Raw genomic sequence first — 27,480 nt, 5'->3', positions numbered from 1 at the left:
TGTGTAGGAGACGTGGATTCTAAAGAACTACAAGACAAGGAACCAGTTTGAAAGTGTGATCAGACTTTTGTTCTCTGAATCAGCTGTAACTATGTTTATCTGATTTGTTTTCCCTATAGCCTTCAAATATTGAGTTTGTTCTGACTTTACACTGTTGGTTTTGCCCTACCCTGTGCCTGTTTACACTTCCCTGTGCCTGTTTGCATTCTCCTTCCCTCTTTATTGTTTACTACAACTTATTAGATTGTAAGCCTATGCGGCAGGGTCTTGCTATTTACTGTGTTATCTGTACAGCACCATGTACATTGATGGTGCTATATAAATAAATAATAATAATAATAATAATAATAATAATAATAATAATAATAATAATAATAATAAAAATGAATTTCTGTAAATCTATATTCCTAGATCAGTACAATCACTTGTGCAGGTTTTAGAAAGCTGGAAATTGGTATCGTTATAATAATTAAGGGGCCATAACTGATAAAATCTATCATTAAATAAAGCAGAAACACAGCTATATACAAAGGTATTTTTTCAAGTAATGTTATGTACATTTTATTGCCTGTATATGCACAATGGTAAGCAGAGAACTATAAATACACAATGGAATAGAACAGTAGAAAACAAGAATGTTACACATATGGGAATGAAGAAGGGGAGACTATTTTCCTGATGCAGCTGCTAAAAAAAAGCCAGTGACGAATAATGCAATTTTCAGGGTTTTTTTTACATGTATTTCTAAAATATTTCCCCAATAAACAGCTTTCTGCAACAGCAAATTGCTTCTTCAATAACCACATCTCATCTTTCCCAATCAGAATCAATTCTGATCAAAATCAATGTAACTTATTAAATTATGTAACTGTATTTCAATTTGTCTTTCACGATAATAAGTAAAGTGTCATTAGCTCCTTTAAAAATGGTATTTGGCTGCATGTTAAAGAATTGGGCTTTGAATACACAATAGCAAAGGAACAAAAAATAAAATAAAAAAATATTTCTATAGACAAAAGTTTTTTCCACAAGACATTATGGGTAGCAGCTTAATCAAAAGTATTCACACTGAAGAGGTAGAGAGAATCTTAGCCTAGCACAGAAAAACACATCATCCTTGGCACTGCTATCTTCTCTCCTGTAAAGACACAATCCCTAAAACTTGATGATGTAACCATGGTCACAAAATCTAGGTTCTAGCCATTGTGAGCCAGGTGCTGTTCTTATTCCCACCTCTCAGTTAAGAAGCCTGGTGTTTTACATCCGAGAAACAGAAGACATTTGGGGACATTTACTTGATTTTCATTCTCTTTTTTCAATTGTTAAGTCCATAAATACAAAGATGAATTATTCACAATAAAGTTTTAAAAAAAAGTTACAGAAACAACCTTAAAACATTACCACATCTCAGTCCAGATGGTCTCGATGACACCACTTTGAAAACCATTCGATACACATTTGGTGCTGCTTTCCCAATTCATTCAAATTAAAATCCCACACCAACGGTGTCAAGGTCTATAGTGCTTGTGATTCTTTTCCCCAGCCCCCCCAAAATTCAATGCAGAAATCCCCATTCTTGCAAAAAGTCATTGCCGATATTTTTTTCTGCAGTGCTGTCATATATCCCTATGTGAGGTAAAATGAGAGAACTACTAGTTCCAGTAATTAGGTTGAGAGGAAATATTCTAGTGATAAAGATAAATACATACTGAGCATGCTTGCGCAGAGCACTCCGCTCTGAAGCATCCTGCTTGAAAGGATGGCAATAAGGATGGTTCATATCCATTAGGTGACTTTGTTTAACCTGATGCTGGGAAAGCAGGGTGCTACACAGCCTTAGTTCTGCCACACTGTATTTTTAATAGGTTGTCTTCCACACAGGAGACGCTAACTGAACTTGCCCTCCTCATTCGCACTGAATTTTTATTTATGGGACAAACATATTCAACAGTGAACTATAACCACTTTTACAGAGCTGGACTGATCCAGCTTTTTATGGGTACTGCTTGCTTTCCGACTCAGTTATCTGAGTCAAGACATGCATGTGAGGATACACCTCTAGTACAATGACCTAGTCTAGTTGCAGTTCAGACCAGTCTGGCTTTGTTGTTCCTGTGCCCTGCCACTTTATGAGTCCAAGAAAAAAAAGTACTTAAACAAAAACAGAAGTGAAGAGCCATGTTACTTTGCAGTGGAATAAAAACAAGGAAATTTAGATTTTAGCTTTTACAGCTTAAAACATTCCCGTTTAATTAAGTTTTTTTTTAAAAAAAAAGAAAAATGTACAATAACACTGGTAAAAATCAATGGGAAGACACCCAGAGGAGTGTGAACAGAGAACATGATGGATTAGATTTTTAAAATTTATTTTGCTTCAATCAAGTGCTATTAATACTGTTTAATCCTTGGATATGGAATAACTGCAACAGTCACATGCAGGCTGAGAATAGCCCTCTGTTAAGGGGGGGGGAAAACAACCCAAAAAACACCCCAACAAAAATGAAGAGTTCCAAAAGGTGTGTTTGAGACGTCTCCTTTCACTGAGTGTCTTTCTTCGTAAGATCTATTATGCGGGCACCAGCATCACTAGCTTTGTCCAGGAACATCAGCTGCTGCATCACCTGCTCCAGAGCCTGTTTGTGCACGTTTGATGTAAAGATTCAACAATTTCATCTGCAGATTTAATTCAGAAAATATCATGTTTTGGCATTTATGGCAGATTTAATATTAGAAAAGTCAGGAAAAAACAAGCAATTTTATGTAGTTTATAAATAGCAGCAACAAAGAAAAGCATATTGCCAGGGAAGAAAGTATGCAGAGGAAAAATAGACTTTCCCCCTGAGAGTTATAAAATGCAGTTTTATTTTAAAGTGAAGTACAAAAGTATCCTTCACAATACATGTACACTTGTTAATGACTGCTAATCAGCAGCTGCAATACTTGAGTTGAGATTTAGGCTTGGTTCAGACATAACAGGAAAGCATAGTTTCATGCTACAAGAATGAGATTTGGTACATCCCAGGTTTATGTATTCCTCCTTCACTCCCATGAGAAGTTTTAAATTAGCTCCATGTGATAACTGAACTTGGGGGAGATTGTGTGAGAACAAGCCAGGACATGAAACCACGGTATGATCATGGGTTCTTTTCAATAACCAGAGTTTAAACCAGGGGTGGGGAACTTAAGGCCCTCCAGATATTGGTGGATTACAAATCCCATAATTCCTGTCCATTGGTGTTGCTGGCTGGAGCTGATGGGAACATTTAAATGGCAACAGGTTCGCCACCCCTGGTTTTAAAAACACCAAGTACAGATCTTACAGGGAATTGTGGTTAGTTTAAAATTGAAAGCAGAAGCTTTTGATTTTCTCCTCACAGATGCAAAAGAAAAAACAAGGGGGGGGGGAAGCAAATAAGCCCAAGGCTTGCCATGGCTTGTTCATAGGGTAGGAACTCATTGCTTCCTGTTATGTCTGAACTAAGCCTTCGACTTATTTAACAATTTAAATACGTAATGACAATCATTTGTGGTTGTTCAGTCTTTTAGTATTGTGCTAACTAGTCAAGATTTTTTTGTTGTACAAGATCACCAACTTGCTTTAAAAATCACAATTTCAGTAACTTTACTATTCACATTGTATTACAATTTCTCATTTCCTAAAGTTTAGGTTCTTGAGCAATACTTTATTAGTTGTCCTCTTTTGCAGGGTGAATATAATCTATGGTTTTCTGGTTGAGATGCAATGGGAATTATAGTTTGCTGTAAATCAGGAAGTAATTACCTAAGCATGAGGAGAGGAACACAGGGCTTGTTCCCATATTGCCAAATAATGGGTATCTTTTGAAGTTGACTTACTTTATCTTCCTCATATGATTTTTAGCAGCTTTGACTTCAAAAGTACTATCAACCCTGACAATTAGGCATATTAATATGTATTTGGGATGTAAAATATAGTGCTGGTAAAATAATTTCCTATAGCTCAGTGGTCTTCAATTGATGGGTCGTGCCCCAATAGTGAGTTGGGAGATCAGTACAGATGGGTTGCGACAAAGCTGTTGCTGTCATGTTGGGCAATTGTGAAAGTGGGTCCCATGTTGCAGGTTGGGAGTCCAAGATGGGTCTCAGGTCTGGACAAGTTGAAGATCACTGCATAGCTTACCACTCCCTAACAAGCACCCTGTAATTCCATCTGGTTTCAAGCCACCAAAGGCCCAGTTTATATATGCTACAGAATTGAATGATACAGATTTTCCATTTCAAGCTGCAGTTCAGGAGCTGCTTGTCTGAATGCTGCCCTGTGGGGGGTGGGATTCCTTGCACACAGAAAAGTAGTATGCCAGAGAGAAGACATCCAACATACTAGCATACTATGCCATGATATACTAGTTCTTCTAATTCAGGGATGCAGAACATCAGACCCTGGGTCCCAATCCTGGGCCCCCCAGTTGACCACACCCCTTCACCTGGCCCCACTCCTTTCCCCACAACAAATCATTTGTAGGTTTTGTGCAGTTTTCCCCATTCTAAAAGGTTGAAATGACTCTCCTAAGGTTTAAATACTGGCAGTAAGTGTTTTAAGCTAAATATGATGGTATTTTTGCCCTTGCCCCCTTTTACCTTCGGTCCCGGACAGCTCTAGAATCCCCCGCCCCGGGCTTCTCCTAAATGGAATTTGGCCCTTGGGCTGAAAGAGGTTCTGCACTTCTGGTCTATATGTATGGGGTGCTTTTGTATGTGTAGCTGGGGAGCTTTTAAACATGCACTCCTTATTTGCAGCCTGAAATGGTACAGTCTGAGAATTGTTAATCACTTGGTTCTGCTTAATGTAGCTTGATTAATGGTTTAATTTGTTTTTAGCTATGTATATTTATTGTTTTATATTGTTGTATGATTTCATCTGTACGCTGCCCTGAGATCCTAGTGATATAGGGTGGGTTACGAACGTTTCAATAAGTAATAAATAATAAATGTACAAACTGGAAGTTCATCTCCTCTGTAATAGTCCAACCCTGATTTTACACCAAACATACCAACAGTTATAGTCAGTCTGTTTATATACCATATTTACTACAAATACTCAAGGTGGTTCACAGAAAATAAAATGACCAAGAGGCTTCCTCTTGCCAGATAATAGCAAAGACCAGGTACTGAATTTTTCCCTACCCCTAAAACCAATCCTCTTTGTAGCACCTACTGAAATAAAAATAGGTTTTCAGATCTGAGAAGTGTCCACCTACTTTGCTGCCAGTGAGTTGGCTGAGATGTGGTTTCAGCTCATCACCAATTACTGCGTGGATGGCTACAAGACAGAATACACAAGCTTTCCGAACACTGCTCTCGGAGTTATCATAGCCCTAGAAAGCAAGAAAAGTTAATATTTAAAACAATAATAGTTAATGTATAAATTACAACAACAACAAAAAAGGTAAAGTCACTGCAAGTATATTGAAATGTGCTGGGAACAATCTGGGCTCTACAAAACTCCCTGCAGCCTGTAGGTTGCATTTTGCCCAGCCATATTCTAGACCAGCCTTCCTCAACCTAGGGCGTTCCAGATGTGTTGGACTACAACTCCCAGAATGCCCCAGCCAGCAGAGCTGGGAGGGGCAGGCCAACACATCTGGAGCGCCCCAGGTTGAGGAAGGCTGTTCTAGACAGACAGGATGATAAACGGCTCCAAAGAAATCATCCTGGGTGAAAGATGTTCAACCTAGTCAATGTACAAGATTACTTACACATTATTTCTACGCAGGCTTACTCAGAAATCTATTTATTTATTTGCAATATTTATATAGTGCTTATTTGAAACAAATCTTGAAGTGGTTTACAAGCGTCACACACGTACACAAGTATCATGAGCTCTGGTACAAAGACAGGCCTTGGCTGGGAGAAACGCCAAAGCAAACAGACGTTTTCAATAAACTCCTAAAACACAACAGCATTGAGGCCTGACATACCTCAGGGAAGGAGATCATTCCACAGGGCGGCTGCCACTGCAGAGGAGGCCCGTCTCCCTGTCGCCGCCATACGGAAATCTGTAGCCCGCAGCACGGACAATAGGGCCTCCCTTGAGGATCGTAGTGGCCTGGGAGGTTGGTATAGGGGGAGACATTCCTTGAGGTAACCTGGTTCTGAGTTGTATAGGGCTTTGTATACTAATACCAACACCTTAAACCTAGCTCGGTAGCATACAATGGTGCTTACTCACTATCAAGTGTGTTGAGGACTGCAGGCTTAAAAACGGAGTAGTCTCAGAAAACCTAGTTGGTTTTAATTCTTTGCAATCCATACGGTTTACCAGATTTTCATATATCATTAGTTTTACGTATTTTATATCTTCTTACCTGTATTAGACCTGGTACTATTTCTGGCAAGAGCTGAGCAAGTGTTTCTTTAGGTACTCTCTCTATCACTTTAGTCTGCATTTTGATTGCTGCCAGATTTATAGGGTAATCTGCTGTTTGAATAATGGGACAAAGTACTTTGATGCACTGATCTGGACTAATGGATGTGGCCAGCATAGTAGCAGCCTCTTCAGCAGATCTTACCACCTAAAAATTAAACAGAAGCATGAAGAAATTTCATTTGTTCAATTATACTTTTGGTATATTGTCAAAACCTTGCGGAAAAAAACACTGTAAATACCTTGTATTTATAACTAAAATTCTTATTAGAAGATTTCTGTGAAGCAGCAGAGAGGAGACACGTTTTGTTTTTTTAAAAAAAACAATCTTCAGATCTGAAAATGTGAATGGATGCCTCCAATCAATGAAGTAATTTACTTGGGTACAAAGCCAAGGATTTAGATGTTTTAACTCCATGCACTGCACTTATATTGGCCTGGTTCAGACAACACGCTAAACCATGCTGCTTAACCACAAAATGGTAACCATTTTGTGGTTAAGCAGCATTGTTTAGCATGTTGTCTGAACCAGGCCAGTGTGTCTTTAGAAAGAGAATCCTGCTGGAAAAGAAATGGAAAGTATGTTCCCAAATCCCTATTAGTTTGAAAATGTACTTCACGATTTCCAGCTGAAGTTTTAACTTATTACTTTATGATAAGGTTTGATAATTTGATGTTTAATTGATGCTTTATATATTCTTGAGAAGGACTTTACAGCTAAAAAGTTTATTTGCACATGGCATGTAAAAAGAAAAACTGGATAAAGGACATACTAATAAGGAACAGTTTAGCAACAATATAGAGAGAATAGCAGAAAGCCTCTTCAGAGGCACTCATAGTGGCATGGAAGCCATTTCTCTGCTATGCAATCTTACACCGCTGGGGAGTATGTGTGAATGAAGCAACCACCTGGGTGGAGACAATTATGTGGACCTAGCCCAGTTGGCTCACTGCTGGGCCATTATTTTATTTTATTATTTTAGGTGCCTGAGGAATGTTCATTATTATTAATACTGCATCCTAATGATGCTCACAGTCTTTGAAGACTAGCCTTTTCCGGCAGGCCTACCCAGATGAATGTCAAATCAAGAATTTTTAAGATGTGTTGATTCTTGTACTAATGTTGTTCCCTGCCTCGATCCAAAGGGAGAGGCAGGTAATAAATAAATAAATAAATAAATAAATAAATAAATAAATAAATAGGAAATAGCTTGCAAGTTAAGATTGATTCAAACCTTTCTGAAACCAAGTTTAAAGGACTCCCCTGCCACAACTGAGAAATAGTCCTTCCTTACAAAATCTGTGGCACTGGGGAAAAGTTGTTGTTGTTGTTATTATTATTATTATTAATTACATTTGCATACCACCCCATAGCTGAGGCTTTCTGGGCGGTTTACATAGGATAAAAACACAGTTGAGAGCATGACAATCTCACTTTTCTAGAATTCAACTTGACTAGGTATATCCTCTGAGTCTTTTACTCTCTTACGACAAATACCCTATATTCTTTCTTTTCATTTCTTGAATAGCACATTGATTACGTTAGTCACATCCTCCAGGATAACACAAGCCTAAAGAACTGTATACAAACCTCTTTGTGAGGGTCCTTATGAGCCTCTAGAGTCTTCATGATTGTGAGCTCTGCATAATTTCTAAATCTTGCTGGTTGGTGCCTTAAAATCTCTCTCAAGACTTTTAATGCCAGTGCTCTAATTGCGTGCTGAAAATTTAAACATACTTGGTTTAGTCTTCTTTGCAGAGCTTAAAACTAATTATTTCTAGAACTGAATTCAGTATTTAATTCCTCCTTTGGGGTCTCTGAAAATAAGGACCTTTCCAGATTAATCTCGTGTAAAAAAATACAGTTATTACACATTTGTTGTGAAGAAACCAAACATCTTTCCCCATGATAGAACTTCTGTTCGTGAATATATCATCTTTACGTAGTACTAAGCTGGGGATATATTATATATTTGTGTTCGGTAAAATAGTACATCTAACATCATTGTAAGCGTAGCACAAGATAAAGCTGAATGTTGTGTCCTAGGCCTCTAATAAAGACTGAGAATGTGACATCACTAGTATGAGGGGCACACCTCCTTCCTCCATGCCATCCAGGTACTGAACATCAACTTTGGTATTAAAAAAACTTGTTTGAACAGTCATCAGTGCTGCTTACTGAACACAAGGCAGGAATACATTGCTACGTATGTATGTACGTACACAGGGGCCATATCAATAAAGCAACATTTTTCTTAGTCTCCTACTCAGGCAAAGCTTTAGTAATCTTGACATAGTAGGCACTCAAGGGGAACATTGGTGTCAAGGTTTGACCCAAGTCTGGATAAGTCGCAGGAAAGTAGAGCAGCAGTCTAGATTGCTTTTCCTTTTGTAAGTTTAGGCCTTACCTCTTTGTCCCCAAGGGTTTCGAGTAACAGAAGCAGAATTGTTTTGAAGTGCTCATCCCAAACACCGAAAGATTCTTCTTGCGTCAATTTCATTAGTTCGTAAAGAGCAGCTTTCCGTTCTTCAACTCTCTCATTATGGTTGGATAATTCCTTCAGTAATTCTGCAACCAGATCAGAATGATCCAGGGGATGCTCTGTGCCAAAGAAAAGCGTGAATTTATTAAAAATAACTCTTGCTTTTATCATCTGGTGGAAACATATTACAGAAGATGTACAACAGCAGAGTTAACAAACACCTCCCTGGATGGGAATAGTATCCAAACAGACAATTAGTAAGGATTTAATTTTATACAATACATAACCTGCAGATGGGAAGTTAAACTTACCAGTAAATTCTCCTACTACATGTGTGGACAAGGATGTGGTTGCTTCTCTAAGGACCTCTCCAAGTAGTGTTCTGCTGAAGGCTTTGTAGCCTTCTGCAGTACACACGTTGATATCCCAAGCTAAGGAAGGTTTTAAATGCTTCCCTATTCTATTCTTTATGTTAGGGATGGGCCAGTCTAATACAAGTACCTAATGCTTCTACCTCTTTACAGAGCATATTGGCATGGTCCAGAACATCCCTGAGAAACTCCAAAACTGTGGTTACTGAGATGGTAGACTGATTAATGGTCCTGTCCTGAGCCCATAGACCAACACAAGCCTAGTATTCTGATATATCCTAGTAGTACATAAAATGTTTTCCAAATGTCAGACAGGTCCAGAAAATAAAGTTTTTTTTAAAAAAAAAATCACCACTACACAATCTGGTGTGTGTGTGTGAGAGAGAGAGAGGGAGGGAGGGAGGGAGGGAGAGTTTATACACATACTTTCCCATCTCTTTAGAGGTTTTCTGCAGTTCTGCTTATCTCGAGGCTTGCCCTCAGAAGTGCTACACTGTGGTACAAGTCATAGGGGTCGCACGTGTCCCACTGACAGCAGGACTAGGCTGCCCGCAGAAGGGCACCATTGGATCCCACCCAATATTTAGTTTAATCTTTGTGTGCTTTCAAGTTGACATTTGGATATCAAGTTTCAGATTTTCAGTCAGTCTTGTTATAACTCAAGACATCTGCTAGAAGCCTTCCCCACCCCCACCCCCAAGGCTGTTTTCCTTCCATATTACTTAGATCAGGTAATAATTCTATTTACTTTTGCTGGCACTATTCCTTCCCCTAGTGCAGTGGTTCTCAACCTGGGGCACTCCAGATGTGTTGGACTGCATCTCCCAGAATGCCCCAGCCAGCTGGCTGGGGCATTCTGGGAGTTGTAGTCCAACACATCTGGAGCGCCCCAGGTTGAGAAAGGCTGCCCTAGTGCTCTTTGCAATGCACTAAACTTACCATCAGGAAACTGGTCTGCATCATCATCAAACATGGCCTCTTTTAAAGCTGATTTGTTAAAAGGACCACCACTATCCGTGTAATTGTATGGATTATAATCACGTGACCGTGGGGAAGAATGAGGAGGCATTGTGTTAAGTAATGAGGTTTTGTTGTCAAGAGCTGTTCGGCCTGTATCAGTGGCACCACCTCCTGCTCGCAGATCTACTATTCCAGATCCACTGGACATCTAACGGGCAGAAAGGGATATAAAAAGACATAAGCATGATTTGTAGGCTAATATAGTTATTTTAATTGAGATATGCATATGATTTTCAGAAGTCTTGTTTACTTTAAAAAGTTAGCATTTATTTATTTATTTTAATAGAAAAGGGTATATTACAATAGAACGTTAATAAAAAAAAATAGTTTCAGGCTAGGTTTAGATGGTTTTTGACAAAGCAGGTATATCTCCTTATTTTATAATAATGGATGGCATATTTGCTATTCAAAAGTAAGCATATAAAGGAAAATATTTTACCAACATACTACAGAGTATGAAAGACATTAGTTGCAAAATCAGGGTCTTTCCATTAGTTGCAAAATCATGGTCTTTCCGGCACAAGGGGGGATTCTCATGGGATGTCCCATCCCTGGGTGGGGCACTGAGAACGGGGAGGGGGGGTCCAATCATCTTGACCGCCACAGGAGAGATCCTTGCACCACGCCCTCTCTGCTCTCAGCTCCCCACCCAGGGATGGGACGTGCATGTCCCTGGGAGCACGTGGGGTGCCACTGATCACAGCGCTCCAAACAGAGATGGGACTTGCACACGCCAGGAAGTGCACGGGGAGGCGCCAATTGCAGCGCCCCACCCAGGGGCCACCACGATCGGTGGATCTCCACATGCTTCCCAGGACAGCTAACGATTGCCTATAGAGCCCCGCTGGGTAAGAGCAGCAAGGGTTTCTGCTGCTCTTGCCTCGCAACTCTGTTGGCATGTGAAATAGTCAACAGAGCCCACCACGCACAACACAATAAATAACATTTGTACAAATAGTCAACTCTCCACACCATTGATTATCTGTGTGGGTTATTCGAGGAAATAACCAACTGTGGTGTGGAAAAGGCTCGCCAGACAACACAATAGTCAACAGTTGGCTATTTAAGTGACTATTTAATCAACCATTAACTGTCGTGTTTTCCGAATCCAGTCTTTATCTTTTTTTTAGACCTGCAATTCTATTTTTGCTCTAACTGAAATACTCACTGAATCGCCATCCTCTTTTTTGGAATCCCGTTTCATAGGCTCATTCATATCTTCCTGACTGCGGAAGCTAAAATTCTGAATTGCTTCAGTTACACCACGGAGAGAACTATAAATATCTTCTGAATTCATGTTTTCTGTGTCATAATCAAATGCACTGTATAACAACAACAACAAAAGCATAATGAGGAAGTTTTTCTTTTAATTGCAATGGTTTGATGCAGGTTCTGCTGGATCCCACTTCCCTCCATCAATGGAAGGAGCCCTTCTGTTCATGAAGGGTCAACTCTGGATCCAACCAAATATAATTTGGTCTCCTACCTTGGTGACAAAGTATTTTGGGATGTATTGGTTGGGGAAGTGATGGGACTAGACCAACTGGCTGGGGAGCGTGGAACAGGCCTTGTTAAAGGACTTCCCATGGACCCCTGAAACAGAAAAATATATTCTTCATGAAAACACTTAATACTGCACTTCAGCCTTTAAATAGGGAAAGTATATGCAGCCTTCTTCTAATAACATTATCTTTATATCAGTAAGCAAATGGATAAACATGACATAACAGCACTGCTTGAGAAAAAAATCACCTTGAAAACTTAAGTAATTTTAACAATGAAAATTTTAAGTGTTATCTATGGCATACATTTATTGTCGTTAAGCATCCTTTAAATCTTTCTTGGAATGATCAAACCCTTAACTGTTTTAATAGGGAATTAGTTTAAAAGCCTGCAAATACCTGGCCACCATTTCCTGTATTCCGGAGATGATTGTGAAGAAGCTTTGTGGCACCATCCTGAAAGGTTTTTGGTAAAGCACCCAACAACATTGTAAACTCTGGGGTATTGAGTTCAAAAAGAGAAATCAGGACTGACTGTGCAGCCTAGGAAAAAATAATAAATAGGCCAAGTTTAAAATAGACAAAACAAGTCAAGAATCTACTTATTAGTGTCAAGACTTATTGCAACAAAAATATGGACGCTTTCAGGCAAACTACAAATTCAATCAGACAATCTCATGCTAAATATTTTATTGCAACCAAATGATTAAAAGCAACATTATACAAAATGACTTCTGCTTTTAAAGCATATATTCCCCTTTCCCCAACCCTCTAGCTGCAGGGGGAGGAGTAATTTGACCTGCTAGAGGTATCTATTCTGCTAGCAGAAGGACACACTGCTGGATATAAGCCAAAGTTTTAGTCCTCACAAGCTCATAGGGTAGCTGTATATCGCAGGAACTGTTTGAAATATTCGTAAAACATTTTTTAGCAACAACAACAACAAAAGTTGAACCACTTCACACTCCATGTATTCCTTAACAATTATGGTGTCAATTGTCTTGTGGTGTTTCATTTCTCTTCTTTCAATTTTGTTAAAAATAACATTTACAGCACAATCCTATACATAGCATACTCAGTTCTATTGGATTCACGATGAGAATTAAAATCTAGAAAAGAGCCACTTCATACACATTTTAACATAAACCAACATACCTTCCTAACATCTGAGCTTTTAGGTTCTGTTGTCCAAGTGATAATTCGAGATACTGCCAAACGGGTTTCACTTGAATTTACAAAATCTCCTGGGTCCATCTGTTGTGCAAGGGTCTCTATGTATTTAAGAATTGCAACTTTTACCTATAAAGATAAGGAGAATCAAACAGATACACAGAAAAGGGCGACAGCCAGTGGTGAGCAGGCTGAAGGAAGAGTTTTTTTCTTTGTTTTTCTTTGGGAATAACCCAGCAATGCTATCCTGACTGGAAAACTTTTCTTTGCATTTGATGCCGATAATAGCTGTAAGAAATTGTCTTATGGGAATAAGATGTACAAGATCAGTGGGTTGGATCCAAAGAACTGTGAATAGAAGCGATATAGTTGATATTACTGTTCTGCAAACCTTTGCACAGAAACTTGTGCAAGAGTATGCACAATGCTATAATAGTTAGGGTTTATAACAGTTGTGGAAGCAGAACATCTCTGGATTCAGTTTCACTTTACTCACCCAACAATTCTTATGAGGAAAAGAAGAAACTTGCCAAGTGCAGAAAGGCATTTCTAGATCCAAACCAGAGTTTTCCGATATAAAAGTATTGTAAAGATTACTGGGGAAGCCTGAGAGAACTATGCAAATAGCACACTGAAGGGGCATCTCAAAAGGTATCTTAACAACAACTCTTCAATACTACAAGGCAAACCGCTATTGAAGATGAGTTTTCAATGTACTTTGAGATACCGAATTGGAGGTCTGTCTGTTTAGAAAAACCTAAAGAATCCCACGGTTCCTTCAAGTCCTTATGAGCACCAAAAACAGACACCCTGTCTTCACAGCACCATAACTAAACATGTTTTAAATGTTCATTATTTGAAAATACTAGGCTGACAAAGTCTGTAACAATGCAAGACTGGCCTAGCTGATTCCTCATGTCATCTTTAGGTCATTTCATCAATAGTTTCTACTCTGCTGTGTCAATTTAGCTGCTATAGGTGCAGATTGGAGTAAATCAGTAAGTTATTCTATCACAACGGAGAAGGTTGTGATAGAACCTTCTGGCATGCCCACTTTACTGGCATGCCCACTTTCAAGTTGGAAAGTACTTAATCCACTGGAAATCAAGGCAGTAGCGTCAGTTGTGGTTAGAATTCAAATAGTCTTCTAAAATGTTCCAATAGTCATTTTTATTCTTCTTACAGACTTCACACACACATTTAGGTAATTGGGAGGAAATAGCTGGAGAGAAATCTTCCATGGCAAAATGGCAAGACAACTGGCCACACTCTTTGAAGCTAGACCACAAGTTGCATATGCTAGACTTTCGCCTGACTATTCCAACATGACAGACTTTTGGCATATTCTGCCTGATACCATCAAAATATCCAAAGCAGCCCTCAGATATAAACTTACAAACATTGGGCTGGTTCGGCTCACCTTGGGTTATTTTACCCACGATGAGCTGCACTGTGTGTTGGGTGACATTTTGAATGTGTAACCCCAAAAGGGGGGTTGTTGCGTCCTGCGAATCCAGCCACCAAGGGTTATTTGAGGGTTAAACAACCCTCACATAGCCCTACAACAACCCCCAGGTCGAGGTTGCATATTTTAAAAGTTGCCTGTAAGGGCCAGGGCTCATCATGATTAAAGAACTCTGAAGAGCCCATCGTGTCGTGCAGACAAGGTCAGTATCATGAGAGAAGATGATAAGTAGAAGGTTTTAAAAAGCACCGGACAATTTCATTGAGGATGTGCATATCAATGGCTAAGTGGAAACTCAATGTTCTGGGACAATATATCACTGAATGCTAGGTGCAGGCCAGGGAAGGTTGTTGCCCTCATGCACTGTGTATGAATCTCTCTATGTGGCTGATCACTCTTAGAAACAGAAAGTTGGATTAGATGAAACTATGGCCAATCCAGCAGGGCTTTAAAGAACACAAACTTTTAAAAAAAAATATGACACTGTGCTAATTGTTCTCAAGAATACATATAATTTCTCTTTTCATCTTTATCACACCACCTTTTCAAAAATATATTATGCCAGCAGAAGTGCCATATATTAATATAAAAAAATAATAGACACTACCATGGCTTAGATAACATAATCTGATTTTAAATATTTTAATTCTGTATTTTGACAGAATTAAGCAAGATGTGCTCATGACAAATGCATCAGCACCATTTATAACAGACAATTTCTACCTACTTTTTTCTTGTTGCTCTCTACTCAGCAATCTATGGTACTCAGTTCTAAAAAGTGTATTATGGAAGACTGGGAAGCTTTTCACTACTGTTATTCTAACTTCAGAAATGAAATGTAAATTCTGTTTACATCAGAAGCAGACAGACTGAGTAGTTTCCTAGACAGAAGGGTCCCTCCCTCCGCTACTCCACCTTGACATATATCCACGCAGTACTATTCTCTCCCTCCATCATCAGATGTTTTATCTATCAGTCTCATAACTCTGGTGTTTCAAATTTTCAGAAGTATATATGTGCATAAACTCTTACATAATGCTCTTATGTCTACAGTAATATGATAGAATTTAACTGAATCTTATAAATGCCATCTGCAGCTAAAGGCATATCCATTACTATCATCCAGCAATTAGGGAAAATTCTACTTTTGGCTAACAAATCTTTCTATATGACTCTTCATTTTAAAGTTTTCTTTTATTCTATTAAATTAAAATCCAGAAAAAAGGTCAAAAGATTTGCATTAACAAATAGCATTAAAATCAATCCCTCTCTAGCATGTACAATTAAGTTCTTCTGCATGTTATACAAATGAAGATATATTTGCGTGCGACTTCAGCGCCATCGTGTTCAAGGACAAAGAAGTGACATCTTGTGAAAAGCTTTTAACAGACTGTGTACATTTACTGCGTGCAGGATAGAGGAAAAACGCTGGTTGTATATATGCTTGTTATTTTCCCAAATTCTTAATATTTGCTGCATTCATACCCAAGGCTGAAGTTTCTCCCACTGCAAATTGGCAGTGTAATATAGTCGGCCTTTTATATATTCCAATGTACAGCTTCCACATCAATATTTTAATTTGCATCGTTGCATCCTAAAACACTTAAAAAATATAGAGGAAAGTGTCTCTAATATTGAATATGCAAAAGTACTGCATGACTGTGGGAAGCTCAGGAATACATTCAGCTCTGAGACTACTAAATCTGTAAAATAAGGTTTGGGAAATAACGAACATAAAATTAGAAGAGACTTGACAGAGTGAGTTTGCATAACCGGCTTGGTGTTAGGCAGCCATACAGTTGTTGTTTATTCTTTTGTCGGTCTTGAAGTGTTTTCTTGTAAGGTTTACTGTCAAACGTTAACAGAAGCATAACGCTTGACATTAATTGGACGAAAGCATGCTCAGAGTTCCTTGCAAAGGTTAGTAGCTGCATATGGATGCATACAAATAAACTTTTAAAAAATTTACACATTGTAGGTTAACAAAGCAATAATGCAGACAAAAACCTTGGAGCTCCAAAAAGAGCGAAGCTGGTCCTGCAGTGCTGGCTTGACTGTCTGAAATTTTATAAAAACAAAACCCACCAATTGAAAACCAGCAACACAGAATGCAACACAGATACAAAACCATTAATGAGTAGAATTTTTACAAGTCTCATTTGCTTTTAAAGCTTCACAAGGTCTTACCTTCAAGCTGGGTGTCTGAGTCTGATCAACAGTGAACCTCATTAAAATGCTGAACTGGAGATCATTTGGAAACGATTCCCTGAAACAACAACAACAACAAAGATGATGATGTTGTATTAAGGGTCAAACATCACTCTATAACATTTTTAAGGGTACTGTGAAAAATCAGAGGAAAAGGAAAGGGATTGGGGAATTTACAGGTACTTTTGGCTAAAAATACATTGGCTGGACAGGCAGGCCTGTGCAGTTCCTGGCTGCAAAAAGTGCACAGGAGTGTTGGTGGAGGGCTGTTCACATAAGGACGAAGGATCAGGAGGTGCTGCAAATCTTTAAGAAGCTGGATGAAGTGCTTAGATCCCTGCTCTTTCAGACCAACCAAAGTTTTTGTAACAACGGTTTTGGTACAATGCCTAGCTCTATTATAATTATATATGCCAATATAATTCTAGAATTATTTAGCAAATATGGAAACATATTGACATCTCGTTTCGTTCTAATGCTCCCATTCATGGAACTATCATTAGCTTGATTTGGGATTTGGAAAAAAAGGCCATTCCTAAGAATGCAAGAGGGATCTATTGATACAAAGATGCAGAAAATAAAATAAATGCATCTATTTTCATGCAGCCGAGAGTCTATTACCTTGTCACATCAAGTGCCTTTTGAACTTTTGCTTGCACAGACCCCAACAAGTCAGCACCCATTTTTTTCAATAGTTGTGTCAGCAACACAAATAGCCAATCCTGTAAATCTTCTTTATGGACTTGGATGAAATCTACTAATGTTTCCAAAAACATGCTGAATACCTGGAGGAGGCACAAAAAAAGGGGTGGGGTGGGGAGAAAAGAGGACAAAAGAAAAAAAATAAAGAGTAGGGAAGAAAAGGAGTTGATGCTTGCCTGTGTTGAACTCAGAAAAGAATAATGTAGTAACACACAGAAGCGGATAGAGGCAATGATTCACAGCCAAGCAGGAAAACATTCTGTCCTGTCTTTCATCAGAATCTGTGATTCAAGAGTACATGTACAATTCTGAAAATTAGTGCTTCATGCAGTATAACTGGGTAAAGAAAAGCTGTGATGACTGGCGCAACTTGTTCCTCACCCAATCCCTTTGGTGATGTTTGTTGCATTGAGTTTTGAGGAAATGACTTAAACCAGTATGTCTCAAACTTTAAGAAATAGAGGCTCTAGATCTACTATATATTTCCATTCACTCCTGTTTAGAAGCCTTGTTGGATAAATTTGCTGTTCCCTGTTGTGTCACCTTATTCCCACTCATATGGGTCCTACATTGCTCAACCACCGCCTTTGCCCATTTCTCTCTCTCTCTCTCTCTCTCTCTCTCTCTCTCTCTCTCTCACACACACACACACACACACACACACACACTCTTCTCCTCCACACAGCACTTTAGCTCCAGGCACTAACGCAATAAGGCTGAATCCTATACCTATTTACCTGGATGTATTTGGACTTACTTCTGAGTAGACGTGAATAGGATTGTACTGTAAGCCACTCAGTATAGTTTGTGTTGCCATTGGAGGAGAACGTGCCTCTCCATTTGAGAAACTTCATTTTAGACTGTTAATCCACTCAGTCTTCCATGCAACACAACATCCACACATACCGCCCGCACACACACACACACACACACACACACACACACACACACACAGAGATTTAAAGCTAAGATGCCATGACAAGCTTTTAGTCAAACATGAACTTGTGGAAACCTTCTATACAAAGCATTATCAGTGTTGAAGCAGAGAAAGAGTGCAAGTTTCCTCTCTTATAAAGAAGTGTTGTGATAAGTATAGTGTGATTTTTTAAACCATGGTTTACAAAATACTTCATTAAAGTAGTTGATAGAAAAAACATAATTTACAATTTGATGGAATACTTTAGTAAGACAGAGTGATACAAGATGCAAAACTTTAAATTGGAAGTTTCATCATCCGGAGACTTTGGGAAATCTCAAGGGAAGATCACTCTCATAGAGATCTCTCAAAGTCACATTGATTTCAATGAGAATTAACTAAATCATGACCAATGTTTTACATTGTATTAGATCCACACCTACTCATATTTACAGTAGACCCATTGAAATCAGTAAGTCTTAAGCTAACCATGACTGATTTCAATCAGTCTGCTCAAAATATGCCTAACTCAATGCAGACAAAATGACACACATTTCAAGGTGATGCAGCTGATTTAACAGCATCAAAACGGCAACACTGCACTTCATAAACTGTGACTGACTTGAAGCATGCTGAAAGTGATCCAAATTGTTAAAACAGTCTTCAATAATTGTCTCTTGTTATATGAGCAACTCAGTTACACATATCATGCACAAACCTAGCAAGGTCTAACAATGATCTCTCTTTCCTCTTCAGTCTGTGCATTGAGTGTAGTTGCATTAGAGTATAGAAGGAATTCATTCAAAGTTCATCACTGTTTGCTCTGAAAAACTATATATATATTTAGTAAAAACATTGGCACCAAAGAAGAGCTAAATGGTGAAGTTGATAGATGGGGGAAAAACTGTTTAGTTTTGCTGTAAATCGATCTTTCCTTAGATGTAAAATTAAGATGCGCCAGTCACCACAATGCACAGTAGAAGTACAAAACAAAAAGGTGAGTTAATTAGTATATAAAAGCACATCCAAAACCATTTCAGCATAATTTGCAAAACTGCAAGAATTTTATAAAGCGCAAAAGCTAGACTCTGCACACATTCTTTATAAGAGTAAAGTAGAGGGGGAAAAAAGGTTAATATCATTCATGCAGTAAAGTTAGGGTTCCAACAAATATTGAACCAACTTACTCTCTACAGAGAGTTCCAACACAGGGGACAGCATGCAAAAAGAAAAAAAAAAGGTGGGGGAGGGAGGGGGAAGATAAAACACACAAATTAGTTGCCGTCTGCATAGTTCCTGTGAGGAAAATATGATACATGGGTCTTAAAATGATTAAAACGTTAACAGGTTTGCTAGCAAACTCCCAAGTAGTGCATAAGACACAAGTCTACATTCAACCTCTTTTCTCCCTCTCCACTTTCTTTTCAAACCAAATAATTGGAAGAAAAATAGTGCTTTTTGCCAGCAATTATTTAATATTTGGGTACGGGTTGATTCAAGTACTGCAATTTTAATATATCCATATTATAGAGCTGTATTGCCTACCCACTAAAACTATAATATTAGATATGTATATAACAGTGTTTTAGCCTCAAGTACCCTACAGCAATAGGTGATTTGGAATTGAGGCCAATGATGGCCCCCTGCAGCATGTTTTTTGCAATTTATGCAAGGTTGGAAGACCCCATATATGTGCTTCAACTGTAGTGGGTGCTCAATGAAAGTCTAAAGTGCTCTTGTTAAAATTATATTGTGTCAGCCTTTGCTAATGGTATCTGAAAATAAAATGCCATGTTTAAGTGATGGGATCTTCATATACAGGCAAGGCTCTCCTATTGACCTGTTTGGGATCAGAAAGATTCCTCAGAATTTTTGCCGTGAACAGCTTCAACTAAATTGAGGTTATATAAACCTAAGGCAGGGTGTCAAACGTCATGCCTACAGACCAAGTATGGCCTGCACTGGGTCCCATTTTGGACCTCCAGGATTCCCCAGATGATTAAACCTCCTTCTCCTGTCCCTCCTCCTTCCCCCCCCATCACCAATTATTTGGTGCTTTCCCGACTTTTGCAGTATTTTTTCACATTCCAGGAAGGTTGAAATGCCTCTCTTAAGGTTTAATTACTTGCAGTAAGTAATATGCTAGTACTTTTTGGCCCGCCCCTCTTTCCTTTGGTCCTCCCCTTTTTTCTTTGCCCTCAACCACCACTGGAAGACAGCCCCTGCAAGATTCCCCAAAGTTGAATTTGGCCCTCGGGCTGAAAGAAGTTTGATACCCTTGCCTTAAGGCTTCAGTCCAAAGCATACTTACTAGGAAAGACCACTGAATTCAAAAAATACACTCACATTTCACAAAACAGAATCTAGAATAATTTGCAAACACAAATTTGACGCTGAAAATATTGCACTTACAAAATGAGATCAGTAAGGTAAGTCAGGTATACTTTGCATTTTGATGTAACTGAAATTTAATTGGACGTGTGCTATCTACAGAGCATAATCACTAAAATTGCTGAACACCACTCTAAGATAATATTCTACAGTTCAGCTAGATACACACACAGAAACCATGATGCTCATCCAGATATGTATTAATTCTGGAGTCTGTAAAATAGGCCCACCCTACTGTTGGCTCAGGGTCTGTGATAGCCATTAGTAAAAGAGCGGTGGTTTTAAAGTTCTACCATTTTGTTCTGAGTGGTGTTCAAATATTTATTCTCAGCTGGCAAGAGGAGCAAAATAAAAAGCACAGTATGTGTGGCAGGATGGTTATAAGTGATTTGCCCTGAAAACACGAACTGGTGGGTTGAAATATCAGCCTACTCAACACTCTAGGCTACAAGTGGTGAGGTTAGAAGTGGTCCTTGTGCTAATGTGCTTTATTCCTCTCTCCATTTACCATGCATAGAAAGTGACATCCAAATTGGAGATCCATGATTGTTTGAATGTGGGGTCTCCCTTATACCTTGATGTTGAATCTATGTACCAGCCAATTCTGACATGCATATGCATGCGCTTGTGCAGAGGAGAAGGAAGGGTATCCACAAGCCAAAAGACTGATTTACTATGTGCCTTCAACACCATCTACATCTCCAAAGTTGGTGTTTCAAATATAAAAGCATGAAAGCCTACACACAGTGATTTTGCCACTTCATTTGCATGTAGGAAGCTGTTTCCAGGGTATATGTGCGTGCGAAAAATTAGAAAGTTATATCAAATAAGTATTCAAAATCAATTATCTTAAATACTTCTTTGATATAACTTGACAGCCAGTGTGGTGTAGTGGTTAGAGTGCTGGACTGGGACTCGGGGGATCCATTCTAGTCCCCATTTCATCATGAAACTCACTGAGTGATTTTGGGCCAATCACTGACTCTCAGCCTAGCCTACCTCACAGGGTGGTTGTGGGGATAAAATGGAGAGGAGAAAAGAGGGCTGCCTTCTGCCACCATCAGTGGGGGTGCCTAAATGTTGATCAGAGCAGTTGCTGGGATTAGCGGACTGCAAAACAAGTGCTGGTGAGGCCTGTTGCTAATTCATTCAGCGCGCAGTGAGGTCTCAGTGGTGTAGTCCCCACCACGTATGGTGAGATAGAAACAACTTATAATGGGCAGGTTCACATGTCACTTTAAACACACAATAGCTTATTTTGGAAATAGCTCACTGTGTGTGACCTGTCACACAACCAGGAAAATAAGCTAGTGCATAGTTTATTTCTTCCCCTGTCGCCCTTCTTCCTATGTAGTCTTCCCAACAGGGTGGGCGGGTATCACAGCTTCCGTTGCGGTGGAAACCATATCCCACCATTTCTCATGCCACCGCAATGTCACTTGCCTGTCTGTGATAGCCTGCTTCACACTAGTTTTCTTCTATCTCTGACAGTTCCCTACTGTTCTCTAAGCTGTGTTGATCTTTAGCCGCTTCTCCACAGCCCTACTGCTCCTCCTCACCCCGCATCACCCTGATTCTCAAACCCTTCCTTCTCACTTCAGACCCCCTCTTGGCCCACCCTGTTGGCCAAGCTGGTTTTCCAAGCTCTTCCCTTATCTCCAGCCTTGTGCACCAAGAAGGGGGCATGGCTGTAAACCCTTGAAAGTTTGCAGGAATGGGAGGAAACTTCATTTACAGGTTCTCCTCATGGGGAGGTACCCAATACATGGTGAAAACCCTGCCTGGCTATGCAGCACACTCTGTTGCTAGGCAGATCTCAGAAACAGAAATCTCCTGAGAGTAGCAGAGTGGCGGCAGCGCTTTTTATTGCTCTTGCCGAGTGACTCTGTAGGTGACAGACAACACACTAACCCATGGTAGATTAAATAACCCTTATTGCAGAACATGGGTTATCAGGGTGGCTTATTTTGTAGAAATAAAACACTGTGGGTGGAAAAAAAGATGCTAAGCCATTGTGTGTGAAATAAACTATCATGGTCCAAATCCAGTCTAGACGAACAACTTAACTATCCGTAGATTAATACATCTTGACAAACAACTTCAACTTGCTCACTGAATCATACAACAACTTCAATATCAACACTTGAAGCACCAGCTAGTTCCCCACAACACTTCTAAAAACTAAATCTTTGCTACCACATTTCACAGTAACAATGAAATCCTATTTACAACCATACATAACACACAAATCACCAAAACTTCAGCCATAGTTCACCAAATCTTATCTACTGCAGAACTCAAGATATATGGCTTAGATCTAGACTTAATCATACTTAGAGTATATCCATTGATATTAGTATGGCTTTACTTAAGCATGATTAACTTAAATCCTATTAGTTTCAATTGGTCTACTCTATGGCGAAGTCTAGATTCAACCCTATATAGAATCTGCTCTACGGAGAACTAATTAAGACTGAAAACCATTTCATAAAACTAACAGCTGGTTATAATTCAAAATGTTTGAACATCCCAGAATGATATGGTATAAGAAAATCCTACTGGCACTGACATCTACTGATGATAATGTAATTCACAACATAGCCAACCACCATAATTCAAAAGACAAAGACCATTCAGTAAAATATTTCTCTCCTCCACCACCACCACCCTGGAACTACTACACCTGATTTCAACTAACCTTGTTCAACTAGCCCAAACCTCTTATCAGAACCATGCCTCCTGTACATTGAGGCAGGCAGAAGGCAGATCAGGATCTACTAGCGATTTATAGTAAACCTTTAAGAATGCCCCCCTCCCAATGGTTTACTATAGCAGCTATAGAGTAGGCTGTTGAAAAACTCCTAGAATAGACTGCTGAAACCAAGAAAGTTTTGGGAGGGAAACAGGAGTAGATTTGTGTGTGAAAGGATCTGCATACAAACTCCAATTCCTGAACTGAAAACAGCACTTTCCCCCTCAATTTTATGCCCATTTTTCCTGATCTACTATTTTGCACCTGGCTCCAGTTGGTGGACCTTAAGGTTCTAGTGAAAAAATAAAAATGAAGTAGATCCAACAAACCTAATGTCTGCCCACTGTGATGGTATTAACCCACAGTGAAAACAACTTCCAGACTGTTTTGCAGCAAACAAAAGCAGTCTTGCAACACCTGAAAAAACCAACAAATTGATTATAGCATAAGCTTCTGTGAATTAGAGTGAAATGTCACAGGACATCCCATCCTAACCATGGAATGTCCTATGAGGAAACAGATGCAATGGCTGCAGATATGACTTGCGGTGTAGCCTCACATATACCAATGAATTAACAGTTCTCACAGATTCATTATTCCATCATCAAACTGCAGTACTTGGTACACAGGCCTGTAATACCAAAATTAATGAACCATTAACAGAATGCCTTCCAAATCTCAGAGCAAATGTATCCCTTCATTCACATGAATCTTTACATACACCATATGCTAATGATTTCAGCCCTTCTCAGACTTTTAAAATTAGTTTAAAATGAACGCACATCGGGCTAGCATTACAGCAACAGACTCCACTCCCAGATACATATCAATTGTATCACCATATAGATGGTGGGGTCTTCCCTGTGCATTTAGGAACTAAGGGTCCCTGAATAGATAGAGAAGACCTCTCTACATATTCAGCTGTACTCATGGGGGTCATTTTAGACAGTACACTGAATGTGTGTATGTTCCCCCTCACACATGTTCATTGTATGGAAAATAAAATATCTAAGGAGGGCTCTATCTTTACTTTCTAGGCATGGAAAACAGATTGAATCAATATCTTCTACAGTACAAAATATTGTCTAATGCTGGTGTGTGTGCTTTTTCATCATTAAAGGCTTGGAACGCCATTTATTTCAATTATGCCAAAACAAGTAAGAAAGTTGTTGGCTACCATATATTTCTGACTGACAACCTGTAAATGGAAAGCCACATGCTTTTGCTTTGGCACCTATCGCATCTTTTACAAAGAATAGCTACTGAATGATCATCATAAAATTCAGCATTTGTACTTGTACTGTGTAACAATTAGTTGACAATAGTACATCTCGGATCCTAGGTTTTTACTTTGTGAATGGAAGGAGCTTCTATGATTGCAGCACTCCTTCCATTCACAGAGTTAAAAGTTAGGTTCCATGTCTATGCCTATAGCAGCATTTATGTAAACTTACAATATTCCTAAATAATCACTAAGGAACAAAACACAAACACATACCTTGCTATGAGGGTCAGCAAACATCCTTGTGAAGATTTCACACAATCTCTTTAATTCAACACGACTGCCAAAATGACAGAACACTAATTAGTAAACTGCAGGGTAAAGTTATAAATGACTTTAAATAGTTTAATAGTGTACATTTAGTAAAATGTTTAACAAATTCAGCTTTTAAACAGACTTTTTAATGGTCCCATAAAACATAAATATCCTTACATGTTTAGACAGAAAAACCCCTCCTAGCATGCTTAGCTGAAAAATTCCATTCTCCTTGAGAAGCAGGATAAAAGCCTGGACAGGTGAGAAGTCACTTCCTCCAGAATTAGAGAAGGCAAGATCCAAACTGATAACTTTCTCCTAAGGGAAAGACTTTCTTGCAAGATCTGCATTGGAAAGTTTATTTTCAGGGAAACTAAACAGAAGCTTGAACTATCTTGTAACAACTCAGGGGCTGAGTTCGGACGACACGCTAATCAACGGTTGTTTCCCATTCTGTTCCTATTAACCACCCAGTTGATTAGCACATTGTCCGATCTCAGCCAGCGAAGCAACAATATAGAATGGCTTGAAAAGGAGAGAAAAGCTCTATCAACTGGGAGGCCCACCAAAAGGTAACAAACAAACAAAAAGCCTAACCCCGTAGGCTGACACAGAAAGAGTTGGAAAAGACTGCTGTCCTGCTCCTCAAGGAGAACTGAGATGTAAAACTAAGCAACAAAATCTCATTTCCCCACCTTAGGAGGAGGCAAAAAACTTGGGCAAGTGAGACATTCAAAAGGGACATGTCACTTCAAAAGGACTATGCAGAATACGAGGAGAATAATACCAGTTGCTGGGGAACAACAGCAGGAGAGAGCTATTGTCCTCATGTCTTTCTTGAGGTTTCCCCTACAGTTAAAGCCGCTGTGGGAAACAGGATGCTGGACTAGACAGGCCTTTGGTCTGATCCAGCAGACTTATTTCTTGGATCGAGTTTTGGCTGCTTCCTAAAAAAACCTTCCTCACAAAGGCAGCCTCAGCGATTAGGAGAACTGGAGCTCTAGATTTTAGTGAGATTTAACTATCTCCAGGAGACACCTTGCAAGGAAGCCAAAAACTTCTATCCAACTTCCTATCACCCAGGGTATTGACTTCACTTTTCCAGGCTGTCATCCTGCTGCTGAGGGAGAAACATTACTGAAAGACCAATTGTCTCATTAGTCAAGTTTGTCATAACAGCCCATACCTCAAAAAACAGTAATTCACTTTTAAAAACCCACTTAAAACATCTCTATTTAAGTAATTCAATACAAAGTGAAAGGTTTAATAGAATGGGCAACCTCTAAATATAGACTTATTCGCCTGATACTAGAAAAGGAGAAAACATAATGGACAAGTTGCTTTGATATCTATGAGAACAAACACCATTTAACTGAAGGCAGAATCCATGGCAAATTCTCCTGAGCAATCAGGAGTGCTACTCTAGCTCTTTTACAGCTCAAAAGAGCTGGGAGAGATATCTTCTTGGGCCTGGTACAGATATAACATTTCTTTATCTTCTAAGCATGGCTTGGAAATTGGGACCAACACCTGGGCCATGTGATCCTTCCTCCTTCCATTCCCTTTTGGAAGCTAACTATAGTGCAGTGTTACACCTGCCTGTATGTAATGCCGGCCATGATTTAAAGCCGGAGTTTGCAATCGTGTGTTGAAGCTAACTATAGTTTGCACCGACACTGGTGTAAATGTAACGGTGTATCGAAGTCAGCTCTGAAAAGAGAACATGGGGAAAATTCATGCACAAGAAAAAAAAGAAGTACATGAGACTACAGCCTAATACTCTCTGTCAAGCATGCTTAAGAGACCAACAAATGTTAAATGTGATGATATGGTATTTCTTACAGATAATATTTCTTTTTCAGTGTGACTGCAGAGCATAAAGCAGAGGTGGACAACTTAAGGCCCTCCAAATGTTTTGGCCTACAACTCCCATCAGTCCTAGCCAGCATAGCCAATGGTGAGGACTGATGGGAGCTGCAGGTCAAAACATCTGGAGGGTCACAACTTGCCCACCTCCTAGTAGAAAGTATGAAGAGAGGGGCACTAGTTCAGAAGTGTTATTTTTCCTCTTATAGCCTATTATTATTATTATTATTATTATTATTATTATTATTATTATTATTATTATTATTATTTGCATTTTGATACTGCCCAAAAGCCGAAGCTCCCTGGGCGGTTCACAAAAACTAAAACTATTCAAAGTATAAAACAACCAGTATAAAAACATGATAGCCTAAAGCTATAGCCTAAAGCTATAAATTAAGAATCTAGTCGACATTTTTCATTCACTGTAGAATCCTTCAGGGAATACTCACAATGAGTATGATCTAGCCCCAAGTACTACCCTAGAAATTCCATTGGAATTGAGTTGAGCATGGAATAAAAGCTCAACTTTGGCTAGACCGTGCCTGTAGCCTCGTCATTCGCCACACTAAAAAGCTTACACCTGAATAGAACATACAGTGAAAATGACTGTGTGGAACACAATCTGTTATATATTCGTTTATTTTTAATTTTTATGTACTACCTTTTCAAATGTGACCAACGTGGTGTAAAAACA

At 39.1% G+C, this 27,480-nt stretch overlaps 1 protein-coding gene across 14 annotated transcripts in view; it reads right to left on the bottom strand.

Moving 5' to 3' along the window:
- Window positions 1-535: 535 nt before the first annotated feature.
- CLASP2 (cytoplasmic linker associated protein 2) overlaps window positions 536-27,480 on the bottom strand; it is a 129,858-nt gene continuing 102,913 nt past the window's right edge. For 9 of the 14 annotated variants that reach the window (XM_063130123.1, XM_063130141.1, XM_063130160.1 and 6 more), the window contains 13 exons: window positions 24,882-24,945; window positions 17,244-17,407; window positions 16,602-16,680; window positions 12,935-13,078; window positions 12,179-12,322; window positions 11,764-11,870; window positions 11,446-11,599; window positions 10,197-10,425; window positions 8,812-9,005; window positions 7,995-8,123; window positions 6,345-6,551; window positions 5,238-5,354; window positions 536-2,673 (listed from right to left, as the gene is read on the bottom strand). In XM_063130123.1, coding sequence (XP_062986193.1) covers window positions 2,587-2,673; window positions 5,238-5,354; window positions 6,345-6,551; window positions 7,995-8,123; window positions 8,812-9,005; window positions 10,197-10,425; window positions 11,446-11,599; window positions 11,764-11,870; window positions 12,179-12,322; window positions 12,935-13,078; window positions 16,602-16,680; window positions 17,244-17,407; window positions 24,882-24,945 — 1,819 coding nt within the window. In that variant the 3' untranslated portion in view covers window positions 536-2,586. Of the gene's footprint in view, window positions 2,674-5,237; window positions 5,355-6,344; window positions 6,552-7,994; window positions 8,124-8,811; window positions 9,006-10,196; window positions 10,426-11,445; window positions 11,600-11,763; window positions 11,871-12,178; window positions 12,323-12,934; window positions 13,079-16,421; window positions 16,473-16,601; window positions 16,681-17,243; window positions 17,408-24,881; window positions 24,946-27,480 lie in introns of all 14 variants that reach the window. The other 5 variants (XM_063130115.1, XM_063130133.1, XM_063130185.1 and 2 more) reach the window with 1 other exon arrangement.

This window comes from Elgaria multicarinata, chromosome 1, assembly GCF_023053635.1.
Source record: "Elgaria multicarinata webbii isolate HBS135686 ecotype San Diego chromosome 1, rElgMul1.1.pri, whole genome shotgun sequence".
In the NCBI taxonomy this organism is placed as follows: domain Eukaryota; kingdom Metazoa; phylum Chordata; class Lepidosauria; order Squamata; family Anguidae; genus Elgaria; species Elgaria multicarinata.
The sequence above is the reverse complement of the archived record's forward strand: the minus strand, read 5'-3'. Positions and strand labels throughout refer to the sequence as shown.